The sequence below is a fragment of the Aptenodytes forsteri genome, unplaced genomic scaffold, assembly GCF_000699145.1.
Source record: "Aptenodytes forsteri isolate BGI_AS27 unplaced genomic scaffold, ASM69914v1 Scaffold120, whole genome shotgun sequence".
In the NCBI taxonomy this organism is placed as follows: domain Eukaryota; kingdom Metazoa; phylum Chordata; class Aves; order Sphenisciformes; family Spheniscidae; genus Aptenodytes; species Aptenodytes forsteri.
In genome coordinates this window covers 1,369,901-1,388,552 of record NW_008795938.1, presented here as the reverse complement: position 1 = coordinate 1,388,552, position 18,652 = coordinate 1,369,901, and the positions used below count along the sequence as shown (strand labels likewise).

Sequence of the window (18,652 nt, the reverse complement as noted above, 5' to 3'; positions counted from 1 at the left end):
AGCGAGCTGGTCGAGGGAGGTGATTGTCCCACTCTACACTGCACTGGTGCGGCCCCACCTTGAGTACTGTGTGCAGTTTTGGGTGCCTCAATATAAGAAGGACATCAGACTATGAGAGTGTGTCCAGAGGAGGGTGACCAAGATAGTGAAAGGCCTTGAGGGCAAGAGTTATGAGGAGCGGCTGAGGTCACTTGGTTTGTTCAGCTTGGAGAAGAGAAGGCTGAAGGGTGGCCTCATCACTGAGGGGTGCCCTCATTGCAGTCTACACCTTCCTCATGGGGGGCAGCGGAGGGGGAGGTGCTGATCTCCTCTCTCTGGTGACCAGAGACAGGACACGAGGAAATGGAATGAAGCTGCGTCAGGGGAAGTTCAGGTTGGACATTAGGAAAAGATTCTTCACTGAGAGGGTGGTCGGTCCCCGGAACAGGCTCCCCAGGGAAGTGGTCGCGGCACCGAGCCTGTCAGAGTTGGAGGAGCGTCTGGATGAGGCTCTGAGACATGTGGTTTAGTTTTAGGTGGTCCTGCGAGGAGCAGGGAGCTGGACTCAATGATCCTGATGGGTCCTGTCCAACTCGAGATATTCTGTGATTCTAAGAAAAAAAGAATTACAGATTTTGCCAGTTCCTCACGTAAAAATGAAGAGTAGAGCTGGTCATTTACAATTATTTAAAGAATAGCTGAATTATTAAGGAGGCATGCATGAGTTCTAGCTGGAAAAAAAATGAGTTGGGAATTTTCCTACTACTTGATTGACCTGTGTAGGAGCGCTTTCAGCTGCGAGTTAAACCTTGATTGCTCTGGAGTTTCCAAATAGGTTTGGGGATAGGTGCTTGTTAACTACTCATGAGTGCAGAAGGGAGTAGAGAAGTAAGACATGTTGTTTACAACATGTAGGCTCAACGTACGTGAGTCACCAACTGAAGCTTCTACAGTTTTCCCAATATCCATCTCCCAGTAGCTCTTAAAGTGAGTGATATTGATGCTATTTGTATGTCTTTGTTGTGATTTTGGACTTAGTTCTAGTCTTACTAGCTTTTGAACAGATTTATGTTGGTTCATAGAATTTTAGATATAAGAAGTGTGGGTCGCTGCCAAGAATATTCATATGCTCTAAATGCATTGTAAAGCACCCTTTCAGATTTTCTGGAGTCACAGAATAATTTAGCTTGAAGAAGACATCTGGAGGTCATCTCTTTCGATCCCCTGCTTAGCACAAGGCCAACTTAGACCAGGTTGCTTAGGTAGCAGGAGGCTGTGCAGTGAGCTAAAAGGTGAATTTAAGGGCTTAAGGCAAGCAGAAGACTAAAGCACCACAAAGTAACGTGTTCAAACTCTAGAGATATTTGATTTTTTTTTTATCGAATTGGGCTATGAAACAAGTCACTTCTCTGGTCTTTTTTATTTAAAAGGATAAACAGATTATTAAAAATAGTTTTTTAGTTGTTTATTTCCTGCCTTTACTATTTTTAAATATACGCATTTTCAACTCCAGCAAAACAATAGCATTTCCCCCCATGTAGAGAACATAACTTATAAGGGAGCATAAGTCTCAGTTTTCATCTTCAGAAATAATAAAATTTAATACTACTTTGTCCACTAACCTTTTGCTTTAGACTTTTAACCTTACACAAAAGTCAGAAAGAAATATAGGGGCTCCTTCAGGAGCAGCAATATTATGATGTAGGCAGGCCATGGTGATGAGTATATGAAAAAACGATGCCCTCTGTGGTTATCCAGATAGATACGGGACTGTGTCTTGACTCTTTGGAGACCTGAGGCTAAGAACCATATTTCTTCTCTACAAAAGATTCTGTCTGTCTTTCTGAATTTTTGGGAGGAGAAGGGAAGTGTCTTACCCTTTGGTGTGTATTCCAGAAAATATTATAAATACATAAAGTGTAAGTAAATACTAATTTCTGTGCTGCAGTTTGGCCTGGTCTTTATGAGCCTTTCATAAGTTTTTGTGGAGATTGTACTAGAACATACAAAGTTTGTTACTTCATACATAAATACAAAGTAAAACTCACTGTTAAAATTTTCTGTAGCCCAAAGTGCATAGTTAATCTGTACAGCTGAGTCAAACTTTGCATTGTTTAGAATACATTCTGTAACTTTAAAAATCAAAATACATGTAAGACTTACAATTTGCTCTCTTTTGTTACTTACCTCTGTTAGATTGCAGTTCATTGCTAATGGAATTGCAGAAAAGTGACTGTGAGTGCGATCTAAGATGGCAGCAAAAATGGTTAAAACTAATTGTCATGCATATAGGATCAGCTGAGCTGTTGCTTCAGAGAGCTTTTAATTGCTTGACTGCTTTAATTTAATTTCAGTTGATTTTTCACTGGTTTAATGGAGAGTTCTGCTGAGTGTTAGTTCCAATCTAAGTTATTTATTGGAGTGAAGAAGAACTTGAGACCCAAATGAGCCTTAACTTTTACAGCCATGACTAATCAGCTTTTTAGAAAGCATCCTGTTTTCCTAGTGATTTACTCTTCCTGCTTTTGCAGTATCATGCAAGACTGCTCTTGAGTCATTTCAGTTCATGCAGGTGACAGTAACTTGAACTGTCGATGTTCTTTACCAGGTCTTCCCCTTTGATCTTAATGAGATGTACCCCATAGGGAGATTGATAACATCCCACTCTTATCTTTACTAAGTGGGAGATGAGATCTCAGTTAGTTGTCTTGTTGCCCCATTTGGAAAATGACACAAAATTGTGCCTCCTTTTACTGTCACAGCTTTCAGAAGTCAATCACATAATATCTGTAATTCATCTGATGTTCTCTATAGAAATAATAATATTGAAGTTAGATGTTGCTAGAATAGTAAATGAAGGGCTTCTTGTGTGCAAAGTGCTACATAGTATCAGGAAAATACTAGTGCTTGGGTTTTTTTCTAAATAGCACAGCATTAACGTAAGACTTTGAATTATTAATTCAAAAGCATATTAACTCTTTACAGAGCTCACTATACTTCATTAAAATCACTGAACTCGTTACTCATTGGATGAAAGGATCTTAAGGGGATGGTTTTCTAACCTACTCTGTGGATGGTTTTCTGAAGACTTGCTTGGATACTTTGCTGATTTGAACTGGAGAAGTGATATGCTTTGATGCAGACATCCATGATTGCCAATCTAATGGCTGATGCAAAGAAAAACAATCTCTTCAGTCAGATTTGTATGTGAAAATTTCATCAACAAGAAACAAAGATAATTAGCTGCCGATGCCAGTGAGAAAGTAATTCAAAACTAACAAGCTTTTTTTCTTTTAGTGAAGTCTAGTTGCCCAATTGCTCATCACTAATGCAGTTGAATATATTCAGTGTTTTAGGGAAATACAAAAGGAAATACTTTAATATTTAAGGAAATACTAAAGGAGAAAGGTCTACAGGAATTTGGGCATGATGGGCAGGTTCAGTTTTTGCCTGTACATTGGCCTACAGAAGGGGTTTTGTCAAATAGAGTGAATCCATTATAACTACCTTGAATTAAACTGCAGAAAAAAAATTTCAAGGAAGAAACCATCACAACCACACAGTTTGGAACACCTAAATGGATTATTTTTTATTAACCTATGAGCCCTACAACCACTGTTTTCAGTACAGTATATGCCTTTAATTTGAAGACCATTTTCTTAGTCTGAAGAGGCCTTTTTCTGTATCACACATTTGGGAAACTAAACAGTGTTCTGGAGCATGTGTGTGGTTTTTTTTGAATGCCTCAGTGACTTGCCTTCCAATTTGTCTTCTGCAGAATTTGAATGTATTTAAGATAGTGCTCAGTGCAGTGCATTCTTCTCTCAATAATATCTAAAGCTTTACTTAACATCATTTTCCTTTTATGTAATTTATTCTTGTGCATTGGTTCTTGAAGCTGTTTGGTTGGTTTGGTGTGTGTGTGGGGGTTGTTTGTTCCCCCCGCCCCGCCACCCTGACAGTTATCCTGTCTTCAGAATGTAATCAGTGTTTTTAGATTTCGTCTATTTTTCTGTATTCTAAGCAGCACTGAATATAACAAGTATGTGGAAACTTAGTCTTCCTTCCTTCGAACTATGGACTCTTACTGGCATAATAATTGCATACCTGCATACGCTCTGCTACTGCTTTCTGTCCAGCAGTTAGCTTAGTCAACCTTTTTTGGTTTTCCACAATTGATCTGTTTTTCACTTCTGTATTCTATCTTCCCTTTTTTCCTCCTACTTGTATGTTCATTCCCATAATATTTCTTTTCATATCTTTTCTTCTGAGGCTGGAAAGTTTCTCCCGCCAAGCCTTTTGTTTTACTTATGTTCAGACTATTTGTTTTGATGTGAGGAAAATTCTGCTGAGCATTAGTAACTACATTGGAACTAGCCTATCTTTCCAATAACTGTTAATGCAAAAGACATATAGTAATGTTATTCTTTTGTTTTTAATCAGAATTTTCTGTCATTTACTTTCCTCTTGGTCTTCTACCTTTCTGTATATTGTCCATATTTTAGTAAGTTATACTGTCTTCCAGGATAGCAATTACATTCCGAGCAGATTGCTGGTATCCTCATCTGTTAGTAAAAATGATGTTTTATATGTAATGTGTTTTCTGGCTGGTTTTAATTATGTAAGAACACTTGATTTACAAATAACTGTTTCAAGATCTATACATGTAGCAAAACAATTCAGATATAAGAAAACAAATGTATTCTTCTTTAGATATGTTAAGAGCAAGTGTAGTTTAAAGTTTGTGTGTCTTCTGAAAATCTGTGAAGAAAAGGTATAGATAAAAATCTTTTTAGAAGGAAAAAAATGTCTTGTAAAACTTCTAGGTCCCAGATGAAACTTACTGGTTTGAATTAAAGCATTCAGAATCTTTGAAGTTAAAGACTGGAGATAGCAAGGTATTTATCTGAATTTTGCATTGCGCAGGATAGTTCCCTGCATTGTGCAGGGAATTCACAAGGAGGGAAACGAGAAGTCTAGAGCAGAATCTTGGAATTTCTTTTATGATCCATTCTGAGATCTTCCTATTTGTGTGACTGGATGCTCTTTTTTGTGCTTTGAGTTAACAGCTGCTGTTGATAGTTGATAAATGTCAACATTTATAATGTAGGGGTTTTTTTTTTTTCTGTGTGGTATTTTTTCATTCCTTCTCTCTGCCAATGTGATGTGCGAAATATGTCTGCTATAGTCTTTGACTTTGAGAATGATGAAATTTTGGAGTTGGTCATTTTGATGAGCTGATCTGCAAATACTTTGGGGGAATTTTCAGGTTTTGAAAGGAGTAACAATGTACTTAAAATTTTGTGCGCAATTCCACAGGGTATTTTTCCATCACTTTGGACAGGCCCTTAGAAGGGAATAGCTGAAATAGATATGTAATTCATATGCAAATACAATATAACACTATGTACAGTATCTGCTGATTCAAAAAATTACTGAGAAAACATAGTCTTTTCACATTGGCTTGCTTTGTACATTACTTGTGTCTCCAGCTCTGCTTATATTCTCCATGGGTACTCTTCCTGTAATGCAAAAACTGAAGCAAGGAAGAGACGCATAGATGATGTCCCCTTGTTCATGCAATCAAGGACCTAATTAATTGTAAGGACTAAAGAGATTCCTTTCTCCTATTGATAACCTTGAGGAAGGAAGGAAGGGACTGGATGGCTGAATGACTTAAGCAAATAATTTCTAAATCTGAGTTCTGCTTGGATGATATGTGTCAATACTAAATTGGTAAGATTTGTAGTATGTTAATTACTAGCTTATTTCTAGGAATTTTGTTGCTACTCTTAAATTTTTACCCTTTTGAAGCATGCCTTTTTGTGTTGTTAGCCTGACCAGTGGTTTATTCTGGGAAAACACAAAAATTACTATCTGGAAGGCTTGTGAGCTTTGCATTTGAATAAAAACACTTCTCATGCCATAAGTAAGAGGTTCTGTTGTCAAGTGTTCTACTGTGTCTTTACAACTGTGTTCATTATAACCTGAAAGGGGTTATATAGATGTGTTGGTGGGTAACTCTTTGTATCTGAATGCATCTGTTGGCCAGTTCCTCAGCCAGAAGTGATTGTATGTCATAACTTGGTAGTGTTTGCTGCTGCTGTTTTCCTCTTGTGAACATGCTGCACAGCTGACTTGAAAGCACTCATGCCAAATCTGGCATGACATTATAGCTGTTATATTCTGTTCCTTGCTTTTATTCTCCTTACCCAGTCTGTCTCTCACCATCTCTACTCCTCTCCCTGACCTCCATTAGGAGTTCTGGTTCCTTAGCCCAGTTAATACTCATTCATAGTCAGTTCTCTCTGTTTCCTTTTCTAATTTAGTTTTCCTCAAATCTTGTATACACTGGCCAGCAGCAGGATTCTTGCTTAGTAATTCAGTATGTCTACTCTCCATGCTCTCTCAGACATGCTTATGTGTCATTTCAATTTTGAGTTGGTTGCTTTTTAATTCATTCCAACTGGACAATGGAAGTAGTTCCCATTTGTTGTTATTAGATTTTAATCTGTTTCCCCCCAAAAAAATAGTAATTAAAATTCAGCTGCAATTACACAAATGGTGGCAATTTCTTCTATCACGAAAAGGGCTACCATTTTTATTTGGAAATACAGAAAAATATAGTTTCATAGTTGCTTCAGCCCATTTGCTGCATATCATATAAAAATTAATTTTGATGGTTTTGTTTTTTACATTTTGGGATTATTTAAGTAACAGAGAAGCTGAAGAATTGTTATAAATTACTAAGTTGTGTCAATTTTTTTGGCAGTTCCTTCCACAGTTAGGATTTTACTTATGTTGGATGTGACCTTTCTTGTATTCTGGTTTAAATTATTTTGACTCTGTTCAGATGCTGGGAGAAGGTAGCTTATTTACTTGTCTGTTCTGCCAGACAAGTATGGAAAATTTCTGTGGATTTCTCCATCTGTTTGTGTGTACAAATTTTTTCAGTATCTAGCAGGTGGTTCAGCCTTCATTGGGTCCCACGTGCTCAACAGAAGACGACTATAACTTCTGCTGAAAGAGGGCAAAGAGAAGACAATAATGAAAGCTTTCTTGCTGACATAGTCTTGTACCACCATATGCACAAAGTGCATCTTAACAGAACTTTTCAGCTATTTCTTATCTATTTTCTTTACACATTCCGCTTTAGGTAATTTTTCACCATATTATATAAGCATCTTAATTTCTTTCCTGTGTAGGTAAGGTTGTTTTATGTCATAAAAAAGATGAAAAAATCTGGCTTTAAGATCAGTTACTTTTCTATAAAAAGGCCTAATTTTAACACTTAAAAATGTGTTTTCTATCACTGATAAGATGAAATGGAATTCAGTGCTCTGCTGATAAAATCATCATACAAATACTGCTGCAATGGAATTTAAAGTATGTTATAGCTTTCCAAGGTAGCCTTTTTGGGCAACCTTATATTACAAAGGTAGGCATTATAATATATTACAAAGATAAGCATTATAATATAGTTACTAGATGTACAACATTAAGCCTGATCCGTATTTTTAGCAGTAATGTATTCTGTTGCTTTTTTTGTATTTTGTGTGATAAGAATAGACTTAATTATTAAGAATAGATTTAATATATTTATAGTATATTAAATGCAAATAACGTTCAGTATTGTGCAAGAGTGTTGCAGTCCAGCAGAAACAGAGGAGATGGGACAGGCAGAGAAGCCTAGTGAAATTTGACAGGTCAGGCTTTTAATATTTGGATTGGTTCACTCCTTGAATTTTAGCAGTTTGTATTAGAATAGTATTAGAATGAGCAGTGGCATGCTGAATCAGGACTTAGAGAAATTTTCCATGCTTGCAGGCTGGGAAATGCAGCTACATAAATACCTTTAATAATTTTTGTAATACAGCAGCATTGTCAATAATTAATTTTATTAGAAATTTTGACTTAGTAATAACATTTTAAGAATATTAGAAAAAAGGGGGGGGGAGAGAGAAAAAACATTTGTGGGGGAAAAAAACAAAAAAAACCCCCACCCCTGAACCTCAGTAATTAAATTAGTTGTTTATTATGGGTCATTTAACTTCTCAGTGGTCAGGAAAACATCCACGTTACCTTTTGAAAAGAACATTCCCATCCTTTTCTAAGTTGCTTTGAATTGCTCCTGGCAAATATCAGAACTTCACAAAATCTGTTTCGCAGATGTGGAATCCAACATTTAAAAAGTTAAATTTAAACTTGTGTATGTGGAGCCTTTTTCATGGAAGTTTTCTTTGAAAGGAAATTGATGAAAGGGAAATTTAAAATATTTATGTGGCTGTGTGTATCATTCAGTATTATTAAAATTTGACATGATGAAAGAACATTATATGTTGCAGGGATAGTTTAAAAAAAAATTCCTATATATTCTTTTTACTAAAGAACAAACTTTCATTAAACATAGTTTGTTTTCAGGTGGAAAAAAGACTCATTTGGGAAGTGTTTTCCTTTTGTTTTCAGTGGAGTTCAAAAATACCTTGGTTATACCTGTCAACAGATAAATATTAGTATTATACTTCTGCTAAATTACACAACATAGAGCATAAAACAGTGTTATTCTTTCATCCCACACTTATTTAGGCCTAGGGAGATACTCTTAGTAAGAGGCTTTTTTGACGAAAATGAGTCTCCTGGAACTGATCTGATTGACGCGGGGGGGGGGTGTGTGTAAAATATTTTATTCGTTTCAACACAAACAACATTAGATTGGACCCAGAGTAGGTTAGGAAGTAAAAATGGGACTTCTGTAATGCAATCTGTTATTTTTTCGTTATGTCTGAGGAGGAGGAAGAATCATTAAATGGTACAAAATACTCTGTAAAAAACCAGAGGCATATTTCCAAATTGTGCTCTCTGAGTTGACTGTGATATGGTATGGTGACTGAGGGTCAGTAGCAGAAGGGGAGAGAAAATACAGAAGCAGCATTAGTTAGTATTTGTTTGCCATATTGCCAGTTTAAAGACACATTCCTGAAGGTAAATTATTTGGGTTTCTGTGCTTCCTTTCTTGTTTATCCCTTTCCTTCTGGCTAGAATGGGAGGAGTTAAACAGTAAAAAGTATTAGGTGTTGTGAGGGAAAGGGACTGGAGAAAGGCTTCAAGTAAGTTTCAAGTGTAAACAGTAGACAGGGGACAAGGATCAAAGTGCCTGCTGAAAGAAGAGACAGGATGCTCAGATAGTTATTGACGGAGCATGGAGGGTAAAAGGGGAATGTCAGAACAAATAAGTCTATGTCATACTCAGACTGTGTGATTAGGGCCTTAGAATGGGGTAGTGAAAGTATCTCTCTCAGGTCCTTCAGCGATCCCTATGTTTCTAGTCCATCACTGGCCTGAAGAAAAATATAAAACGTATATAGTTTATAGATGACTCCTAATGTTTTGGTTGGTTGTGATTCAGTCAGAAACCGTGGGCTGATTGATTCATGTGGTAAGCTGAAATTTTGTCCATGGTATTATGAGATGTGTTTGCAATACAATGTCCATTTTTTAATAAAAAATGGAAATGTTTCAATAAAGAATAAAAATATTTAAAAGATCTGACGTGAAAGAAGAGATGAAAGAGCTCAGTCTTAGCTCGAGGTAAGAGCTCTCTGGGAATGGTTGATCAATTTGTAAGTAATATACAGATGATTTCTTATAAAATATTTATTTTATTTTAGTAGAAAAGTTTTATAGTTAGATCCAATAGCAGCAAGGCAACAGTAAACACACATTCAGTGTGGGGACATTAAGAAAACATTGAGGGGACATTAAACACATACTATGTGGGCATTTTTAACAGGGCATCTAACTCATGTGAGGGAGTGTGGCCAGCTGTCTGCAGCAGAAGCAGCAGCTCAGGAAATTTGGATTTTTCATCTGACTTGCTGATACTACAGTTGATTTAGGGCTCACTTTTTTTTTATCTGTGTTATTAGAGATAGAACTATACAAGTGTTACTTCTTTCTTTACAGTTGAAAGGTAAATTGAATAATAAGGTTTGAATATGCTCTATAGTGTTGTGAAGTGACTGAGGTTTTGACAGGACATGGAGCCCTAAAAAGAGGAGACTGAAGCCTTTAAAAAAGTCTCTCTGTGCCAGCAGAAATGAAGAATTAGGGTGGTGAAGGATTCTGAGATTATTTTTGGAATTGCAGCTGAGATGTGTGTGAGGCATCTTAGATAAAAAGGCAAATAGGGGGAGGCAGGCTTTAAACTTCCCTGCACATAACCATGTTACTAGAGTATACCATCTGAGAAGTGGGTATGCCAAGGCAGTCTTGGGAAACTTGCACTATAAGAGAGGAAGTAGCTTTCCAGCAGGAGATGGTCATCACAAGAGGAGGAAGAGAAGCTGGAGGTACAGGATATTCAAATGAGATTCTGGAAGGATTGAGTATTATGAGGGAAAGGGACTGGAATAAGACTCAAGTTTTGAATAAATATCAGGATGGGAGAAAGTGTCAGTGTGCCTGTTGAAAGGTAGGAGACTGAGATGGTTATTGACAACACATGGAGAGGAAAAGGGGAATCTCAGAATCACATAATGGTTGAGGATGGAAGTCACCTCTGAAGATCCTCTAATCCAACCATCCTGTTCAAAGAAGGATCACCTAGGCACCTAGCATGTGGCCGTGTCCAGACAGGTTTTGAGTAACTCCAAGAAAGGCAACTCCATAACCTTGCTGGGTAACCTGTTCCATGTAGCAGCATGGATTTGTTTAAGTGACCCTAGAAAATGCATCATAATCTAATGTTTCATTTAAAATGAAAAAACAAAACAAGACAAAACCAACAATCAGAACACTTGAATGTCTTATGCTACAGCTCCGAATAGAGCAATGAAGTGGCGCCTTACAGATAGGAGATTTGAAGACTTCTAAAAATAAGACTAATCCTGACTTTATTATGGACAATTGGAGATTCATTCTACTTCAGTTACTGATTTCTCATTACTGTCATTAAATGTGTGATTAAATATAACTTCTGTGAGCTATTTCCAGCTCATTTTCTTGTCTGTTTTATCCTAGAATTATATATATGTCAGCTCTGTAGCCTGTCTGGTCTTGTAGCTCTGATGGAAGTTCCTAATGCTATGTTGTGCTGTCTTGTCTTGTTCTGGAGAAATGGCAGCCTTTGTTAAAGTGGTGTTTGCTTTGCTAGAGACCAGTGAATTACGTGCGGTTGGATCACAGGCAATGTTTGTATAGTCTAAACAAATGAGGTTGTCTTGAGAACTTAGTGATTTTTTTTTTTTCTTTCTAAACTAATGATCTTCCTTCCTTTGCCAAATCCTGAAACTCTTCTCTGCTTTAGATGCCAGAAGAGTTTTGAATTTTTATCTGGAAATAACTCAACATATTAAATGGACAGAAAACATTTGTATCTAAGACAGTTTAAAGAGTCCACCTGTATCTGTGTTTTAGTTCTTTTACATTTGGATGTTTTTGTGTATCTAAGAAACATTGAAGATCCAGGCAGATACTCTTTTTCCATTAAAAAGAAAAAGGTTGTATTTATTTTGCTAATAATCGGGGAAAAACTTAACTTGAAAAAACAATATTACATAAATGAGTCTTTGTAAAGTATTTGAAGAACACTTTTACAACAGAACTCTCAGACCTTCAGGATTAGTGGAAGAGAACTACAATAATATTAAAATTAATTGTTCAAAATGCCTTTTTAAAATAAAAAAATTCTGAAGAATAACCAGCCAGTCTGCAATACTGCCAGTTAAAAGCAGGTTTGTCAGTTGTTGTCATGTCAGAACAATTAAGACAATCTGTTTAGTTAATGAATTTGTATAAGCATTCATGCCTGTTGCCTGAAGTCTTCATTCTTGTAAAGGACCGAATACTTTAATCTTCCTGATTTCCAGTGATAGTGGAGACTATGTAGTACCTGCATATTAACCTTTGGTTGTTTGTCCAGTTATAAATATTTGTATTTACACGAGAGTTTGGGAAGAACTGATTGTTTTACTTTTTTTTTTAACCTTCACATCCATGTTAGTGAATATGACATTTCTTACTTGGAAAGTTGTCACATTAGTTTCATGACTGCCATACCATATCTTAAATGCTGTTTAGCCATTACAACTTTATTTGAACAATATTATATGCCATTTATGCTGAAAATGGTGTTTGATTATATCATAAGAAAAATTATTTCATATGTATTAACTTTATCTAAAACAACTCTTTATTTAAACCTTTTTCCAGAACTGTGAGGACATGGGATGTTAACAATGAAAAAAAGCACAAAAGCGTATTTAAACCACGATCAGTTCAAGGTAAACGGGTGATTCCTACAACTTGCACATACAGCAGAGATGGTAAACTTATCGCAGCTGGCTGTCAAGATGGCTCCATCCAGATCTGGGATAGGAATATGAGTGTAAGTCAAGTATTTGATAACAATATATGCTTCTAATATATCAAGTGCTGAATGTTGAAGCTGATCATAGGCAAAATTTAATATTTCTTCTGCCTCTCTACAACTGATCATTCAGTGTGCTGCTACTCAGTTCAAAACACTGAGGAAACTCTTGGCAGTCTGTTTTTAAAAAAAAGAAAAAACAGTTGGCCACATACCTATATTTAGAAAATTATTCATTTGAGATGCGATGCTTGTGAAAAAAGCTGTAATTTCTTGTTGGTTCTTATGTAATTAAAATGTATACTTCCATATTTTATTTGAGATACTGAATGCATTAAGCAGTAACTCATAAAATTTCATACTGAAATCCGTTATTCATCAAGATAATAGGCAGAGGAGAGTAGAATCCAAGTGGGTGAGGATGATAAAGGCTGCACATTAAATGCCAAATGTTGTTACATTGTCCAAAGTGTAAAAATTAACACTGAGGCAAATCTGAACAATTTGTGTAAGTGCAGTGTGGTCAGAAAGAGTCAGAATGGGAACGATTTCAAATTCTTTAAAATTACAAAATATATTCTGTAATTTCTTCTGTTCATATTGAACTTAAAATTGAATTTCCTGTAGTTATGAGTCTAAGTGACAAAGAATATGTACAATTCTTGCTGCTGCTTTATAATTCGAGCTTAGAGCAATCGGTGCTCCCTGTTGCTTTGTCTAGTATAGTTTACAAACCAGTCCAGTTCCAAGAGTTTAATTTTGCAATATCAAGTGCAAATTCACTGGGCAAAGCTTTACTGCTTTTAAAATTAATCATCCTAATAATCATCCATATCTTCTTTATGCCCATCTTACCCAGAGAATTGATGCCCCGTCCCTTTCACTTCAATGCAGTAAGTACTTAAGGCATGCATAGGAGGAGAAAATGAGATTAGGGTCAAATTTTTGGAAGCCAAAGTAAGAATACAGAGGAAATGGGGTGTGGGGGGCAGGATCCTTTGAATCAAACTGGCATCATAAATCTTTGAAAGCTGTACAATTCCAATAGGATGACTTTGGAGAAATAATACTGAACAAGTATTACTGAACAATAAAAGTTACATTAGTCTGTTCATCTTTGAAAACATTTGATTTTTGAAAGGAAAACAGGCAATTTAGGAAACTTTTCATGAAGATTGAATAAAATTTGATTGCTGGAGGCAAGAGGAAATGTATAGGTGTAAAATGAAGAGAAAGCCTGTTGATCATATTCAAAGTACAGCCTGTATTTTGGGATTGTCATCTATTTTTATTTCTGTTTTAATATCCACTATAAACCCAGTAAAACTTTCTAATGGCATGAAGCTTGAGAATTCATCCTAAGTTTAAACTTGTTCTAACAGAATAATAAATTTTTCAGAGACTGGCTTTCATCACCTGTGTATGTTGTTTATTTTAACATATACACTATTGAAATATTAAGCTTTCTGGTGTAGTTTGAACAATAGTGCTCTTGGTAGTCTGCTTTTTCATGTGCTTTTCCTTTTGAACTTTTGTGTGTCTATAAGATGACATATTGCAATGCTGATTGAGTGCAGTTTAAGGTGATTATGAATAATTTAAAGATATATCCTGTGCATCTTGTGCAATTTCCAGCTGGTGACCCCTGTATAACAAGTCAAGACTAAAGTGATTTGCTAGTGGAAATGAAGTTGGTAGTGTCCTTGGATTTGTATTTTTAAAACCTAAAGTATTTTTGTCTTTGCTTTTTGTTGATATCATTAAGAAATGTGCAAGATTTTTGTGTAAAGGAGCACTGTCAATTGTTTTTTTAGTGGCATTCTTATCTAAAACTGCTGGAACCCTCTGGAAATCTCTGTGTGTAGTTAAAATCAGGTGTTTCAAAAGGCATCTTGATGGAATAATTAAAAAAAGAAAAAGCCTTAATCTTACATTTGGGGGATGGGGGAGGGATAAGAAAAAAAATTAAAAAGGAACGTGTTCAAAGTAGGATTTAGAAAGAGGAGGATGGGATTGACTCCTGCACTGGAATGATGAAAGCATTACTGGCCTGACAGGATGCAGAGATGCTTGCAAAGGCGAACAAGAAAATGTTAAGTCATGACAAAGTGGTGTGGTATTGGGAGTACAAACTGTAGGTGACACAGGAAAATAGGTAAAGCTGTGGAGAATCAAGAGGTGAGGGTTAACCTGCTTGAAGAATTATATAGTAGAAATAGTAACTTCTGATTTTTGAAGAAGAAATTTTTTAATTCCCATCCAGCAAATAACATTTGACTTTGTTGAAACAAGTGTAGAGCTGTAAACACAGATTTTGCTGTACTACAGTACAGCTCTGTTTCAAGTCAAAATTAAGACAGCATTTGTGTTTAACTTGAGAAGGCTTTACTGAGTCTGTAACAAAAATCACTAGTGTTTGAAAGCAGAAAATAGTTGATATAATTTCTTACACTTGATCAGTTAGGAATGATTCTGGCATCATTATTTTAGACTATGGATTTGGCACATATGCAGCAGTAAGGAGGACAGATTCAGGAACGTGTTCAAAGTTAACTGTAACTTAGTTGACTGTACTGTCATGCCAGAGCTGATCCGATAAAGGCCTGTTTTGACTGTCTGAATTCATTTTTGCGTTTAAGCAAAAATATAAATGACATTTCAACCCTGCTGTTGAATGCTTATACCACTGTTCCTGCATATGATGGTAACAGCACAAACTAAATCCAGGAAGGTGTTCCTACCGGATATTGTAGCTCACACTACATACTACCCATAGTGCCTGTTATCCTGGTGTCTGTGAAGATTTTTAGACCCATTTATTTTTGTAGACCCATTTATTATTGTACACAAACACAGAGCCCACTTCAGAGAGAGGGAATTTTCTCTTTGCTTCAGTGAAAATGTAAAGCCCCTGCTTTCCCACAGGAGAAGGGTCATGAAAACAGCAGTACCAAGGGCAGAAGTGGGTACCCCCATAGAAAGGAAGGTCTGTAATGCCCTTTCCTAGAGCAAAAGGGGCACTCATTAGAGGCAGGCACACTGCTGCAGTGCTGGTAGGAAGCCACTCTTCCTCTGGGGGTTCACAAAGACCATACCACTTTACAAGGTGGCAGAAGCTCCTTGACAAAGCTCCCAGAAATGTTCCTTGGCTCTGTAGCCATAGCGTCTGACTGCTGGTTATAGGTTTATTATCCTCTGCTCCACACATGACTTGATAGCTTTACACCTGACTACAGGAATCCTACTGATGTGTCTATCAAAGGGCAAACAAATTAAAAATCAACCTGTTGTGTGGTGGCGTCCCCATCACCACTGTGGCATCACTTTTGTTTGCTGCTCAGTAGTGTAGAACTTGGTCCAGAATGATGTGATTAAACAATTATTTGAATACTTTTTTATTTAGAAAGAAACCAGATCTTTTCTATCCCATGTTTTATTGTTGTAAGTTAGGGTCATGAGTTAGTTGTTTTTTTCAAGCCACTTAGAGGCACCTCAGTATCTGCTTTTTTTTAAAATTTTGTTGTTGTGCCTAAGGAGTGGTGTGTGCAAAATGGTGTGTGATCATTCCCTTCTTTAGTTCTGACCAGTAATACACACCATGAGTGTTTCATTCAGTTTTCTGCTTCCACTGTTTTGTTGGTCCAATTCCAAATCTCCCAGCTGTATGTAGTGAGAGTAAAAACACTTTTGGAACTTCTGGAGGAAGACTTTTTTTTGTCTTCATGACACTGACATTGGTAACTTGCTAACACTGAACTTAGCCAAATGCATTCTGGCTCTGCCTCGCCTTTCTCCAAACTTCCTCAGCATGATCATGATCCATTATAATCACCTGCCTCAGAGGATTTTTTCATTTTGTCATAAATCTGTGTTATTTTCTCGTGTATGTTACTTTGTCAGTGCATGGTTTTTCTTTAAGGTTCATGTACATGTGCATTTACAGTGCACATTAGCAGAACGATCTGTCAGCTTGTTTGAAATATTATGAACACTGTCAACTTGGCTTAAAATAACAGCTTCAAAGGATGTAAAAAATAACTTCGTTCAAACTTCCAATGAATAGTGGAAACAATAGTGTGAAATAGTTAATCATAACACATTAGAACACTCTCAATTTAAATGTTCTGAGACGTGGAGAAGTGTCTGGCAAATATGGAGAGTTGGAGAGCGTTAGTGGTCAAAATAAGACAGGACCTTGAAAATTATTGATTCACAGGGCAGTACCGTAAAACCACTAGATTTACCTGAAGTTTAAATAGGTTCAAATTCTTCATCTTGCCTGTGCTTGCTCATTCAGAGCTTTTTGCAAGACCAATAGTAATACATATTGCTGAACAAGCTCCACTTGTTCATATTTAGTATCAAGAATGAAGTGTGTCTTGCAGTCAGTAAATCTCTGTGTGCCCAGTTTTCATGTGTAGGAGTGGGAGTATCTCATTCATAGAGATACGGAAAGACTGAAGTAGTTTTTGTAAAGACTAATAGTACACTTGGTGGGTAGGTTAAAAATATATTGTGAATTAAAATTGATACAAATCTCTTTAATGAACAAAAAAGCTCCCCTTATTTTTCACATTAAACAGGAAAGGATCGAGAAGTTTTTCATTGATTACAAATAGGATTTATTAGGGTGAGAAGGCTAAACTTCTTAGTTAGCCTTTCTTTAGTCTTTCAAACCACCTGATGAGGCTACTTGTTACGTGAATTTTCCCTCCAGCTTTTCCTGGGTGCATTCAGCTCAGGACTGCATAAACAACTTCTCTGCATATGGCAGCCTGAATCACGTTTCTCAGTTTCACACATCACATGCATTGCAGCTCTGATACAAAAATATTGATAAGGATGCTGGGGGAGGCAGGGTTTGTAAGGAGTGGTGATGTCTTTTAAATATCTTTAAGAAAACAGCTTGTACACCCAAAATCTTGTCTGGTTTTTTTCTAGCTATATTAAATTCGGTCTGTTTAGAAACCTTGAGTAATTTTTATAAGCTTTTAGCTATCTAATGGCTGCACTGTAAGTAGTAAAGAATTAGCTTTGACATATATCTGTAATAGGTTTATCTTTTTATGTAGTGTAAATCTGAACAGGAAAGATGCATGTTTTATGATTTTCAACACAATTTAATTCTCATTAAACACAAATTGATTCAGTGCTCAGGGAAAGATTTTATAGCTAGTGATTAACTTCTATTTTTTTACTTTGTTGTTTCATAAAAGACCTCGTGGTATGTTTAACTCCATTCTTCAGCTATTTCCTGCTCAAAAGTGAGCATCTACTACAGTATTGCTGAACTACTGCTTTACTAGTGTTTTCTTTTTTTCCTGGTTTTAAAACCTTACTTTAATTTTAAATTGCTAGAATAATTCATGTATTTGATCAGTTTTAAATTACTTAGCTAAAGCTCAGAGTGATTTTACAGAACTTAAAATGCACAATAATAATGAAATCCAACACTATACTAATATACTGCCCATATGAATATCCCCAAAAGTGGTGATCAAGTGGTAATCCCAATAACCTGTTTTCCACACACCCTTAAGACACCCTATCCTCAAAATATAAGGGGAAGTGGGATGTCACAGTATGCACTAAAGTTAAGCAGATATAAGCTTTGCACATTTTAATTAGAAATACTCATGTTAAAAGTATTTTCCAAATAATTGCATGATTTATAGATGTAAGATAAATACATTCTATATTTAGTGATTGTTTGCTTTGAAAGGGTTTTTGTAAGCTTTAGTTTTGTGGTGTGCAGTATGAAGTTGTAAGGTAGAGTTTTCAGAGATGAAAAGTTTTACAAGTATTGGAGCCATTTTGAACAAATATTGCACAACTAAGGACACGGATTTAGATAATGCAAAAGGCACATGGAGGACAGGGAGGTGATTCAAGACGGCCAGCATGGCTTCACCAAGGGCAAGTCCTGCCTGACCAACCTAGTGGCCTTCTATGATGGAGTGACTACATCAGTGGACGTGGGAAGGGCTACAGATATTGTCTATCTGGACCATTGTAAGGCCTTTGACATGGTCCCCCACAACATCCTTCTCTCTAAACTGGAGAGGTATGGATTTGATGGGTGGACTGTCCGGTGGGTGAGGAATTGGTTAGATGGTCACATCCAGAGGGTAGTGGTCAACGGCTCAATGTCCAGATGGAGATCGGTGACAAGTGGTGTCCCGCAGGGGTCCATACTGGGACCGGTACTGTTTAATATCTTCATCAACGGCATAGACAGTGGGATCGAGTGCACCCTCAGCAAGTTTGCAGATGACACCAAGCTGAGTGGTGCAGTCGACACGCCAG

At 36.6% G+C, this 18,652-nt stretch overlaps 1 protein-coding gene across 1 annotated transcript in view; it reads left to right on the top strand.

Moving 5' to 3' along the window:
* Positions 1–18,652, top strand: part of WDR70 (WD repeat domain 70) — a 143,648-nt gene that overhangs the window by 66,654 nt on the left and 58,342 nt on the right. The window contains exon 9 of the mRNA XM_009285217.1: positions 12,190–12,364. Within this exon, the coding sequence (XP_009283492.1) occupies positions 12,190–12,364 (175 nt within the window). The remainder of the gene's footprint in view (positions 1–12,189; positions 12,365–18,652) is intronic.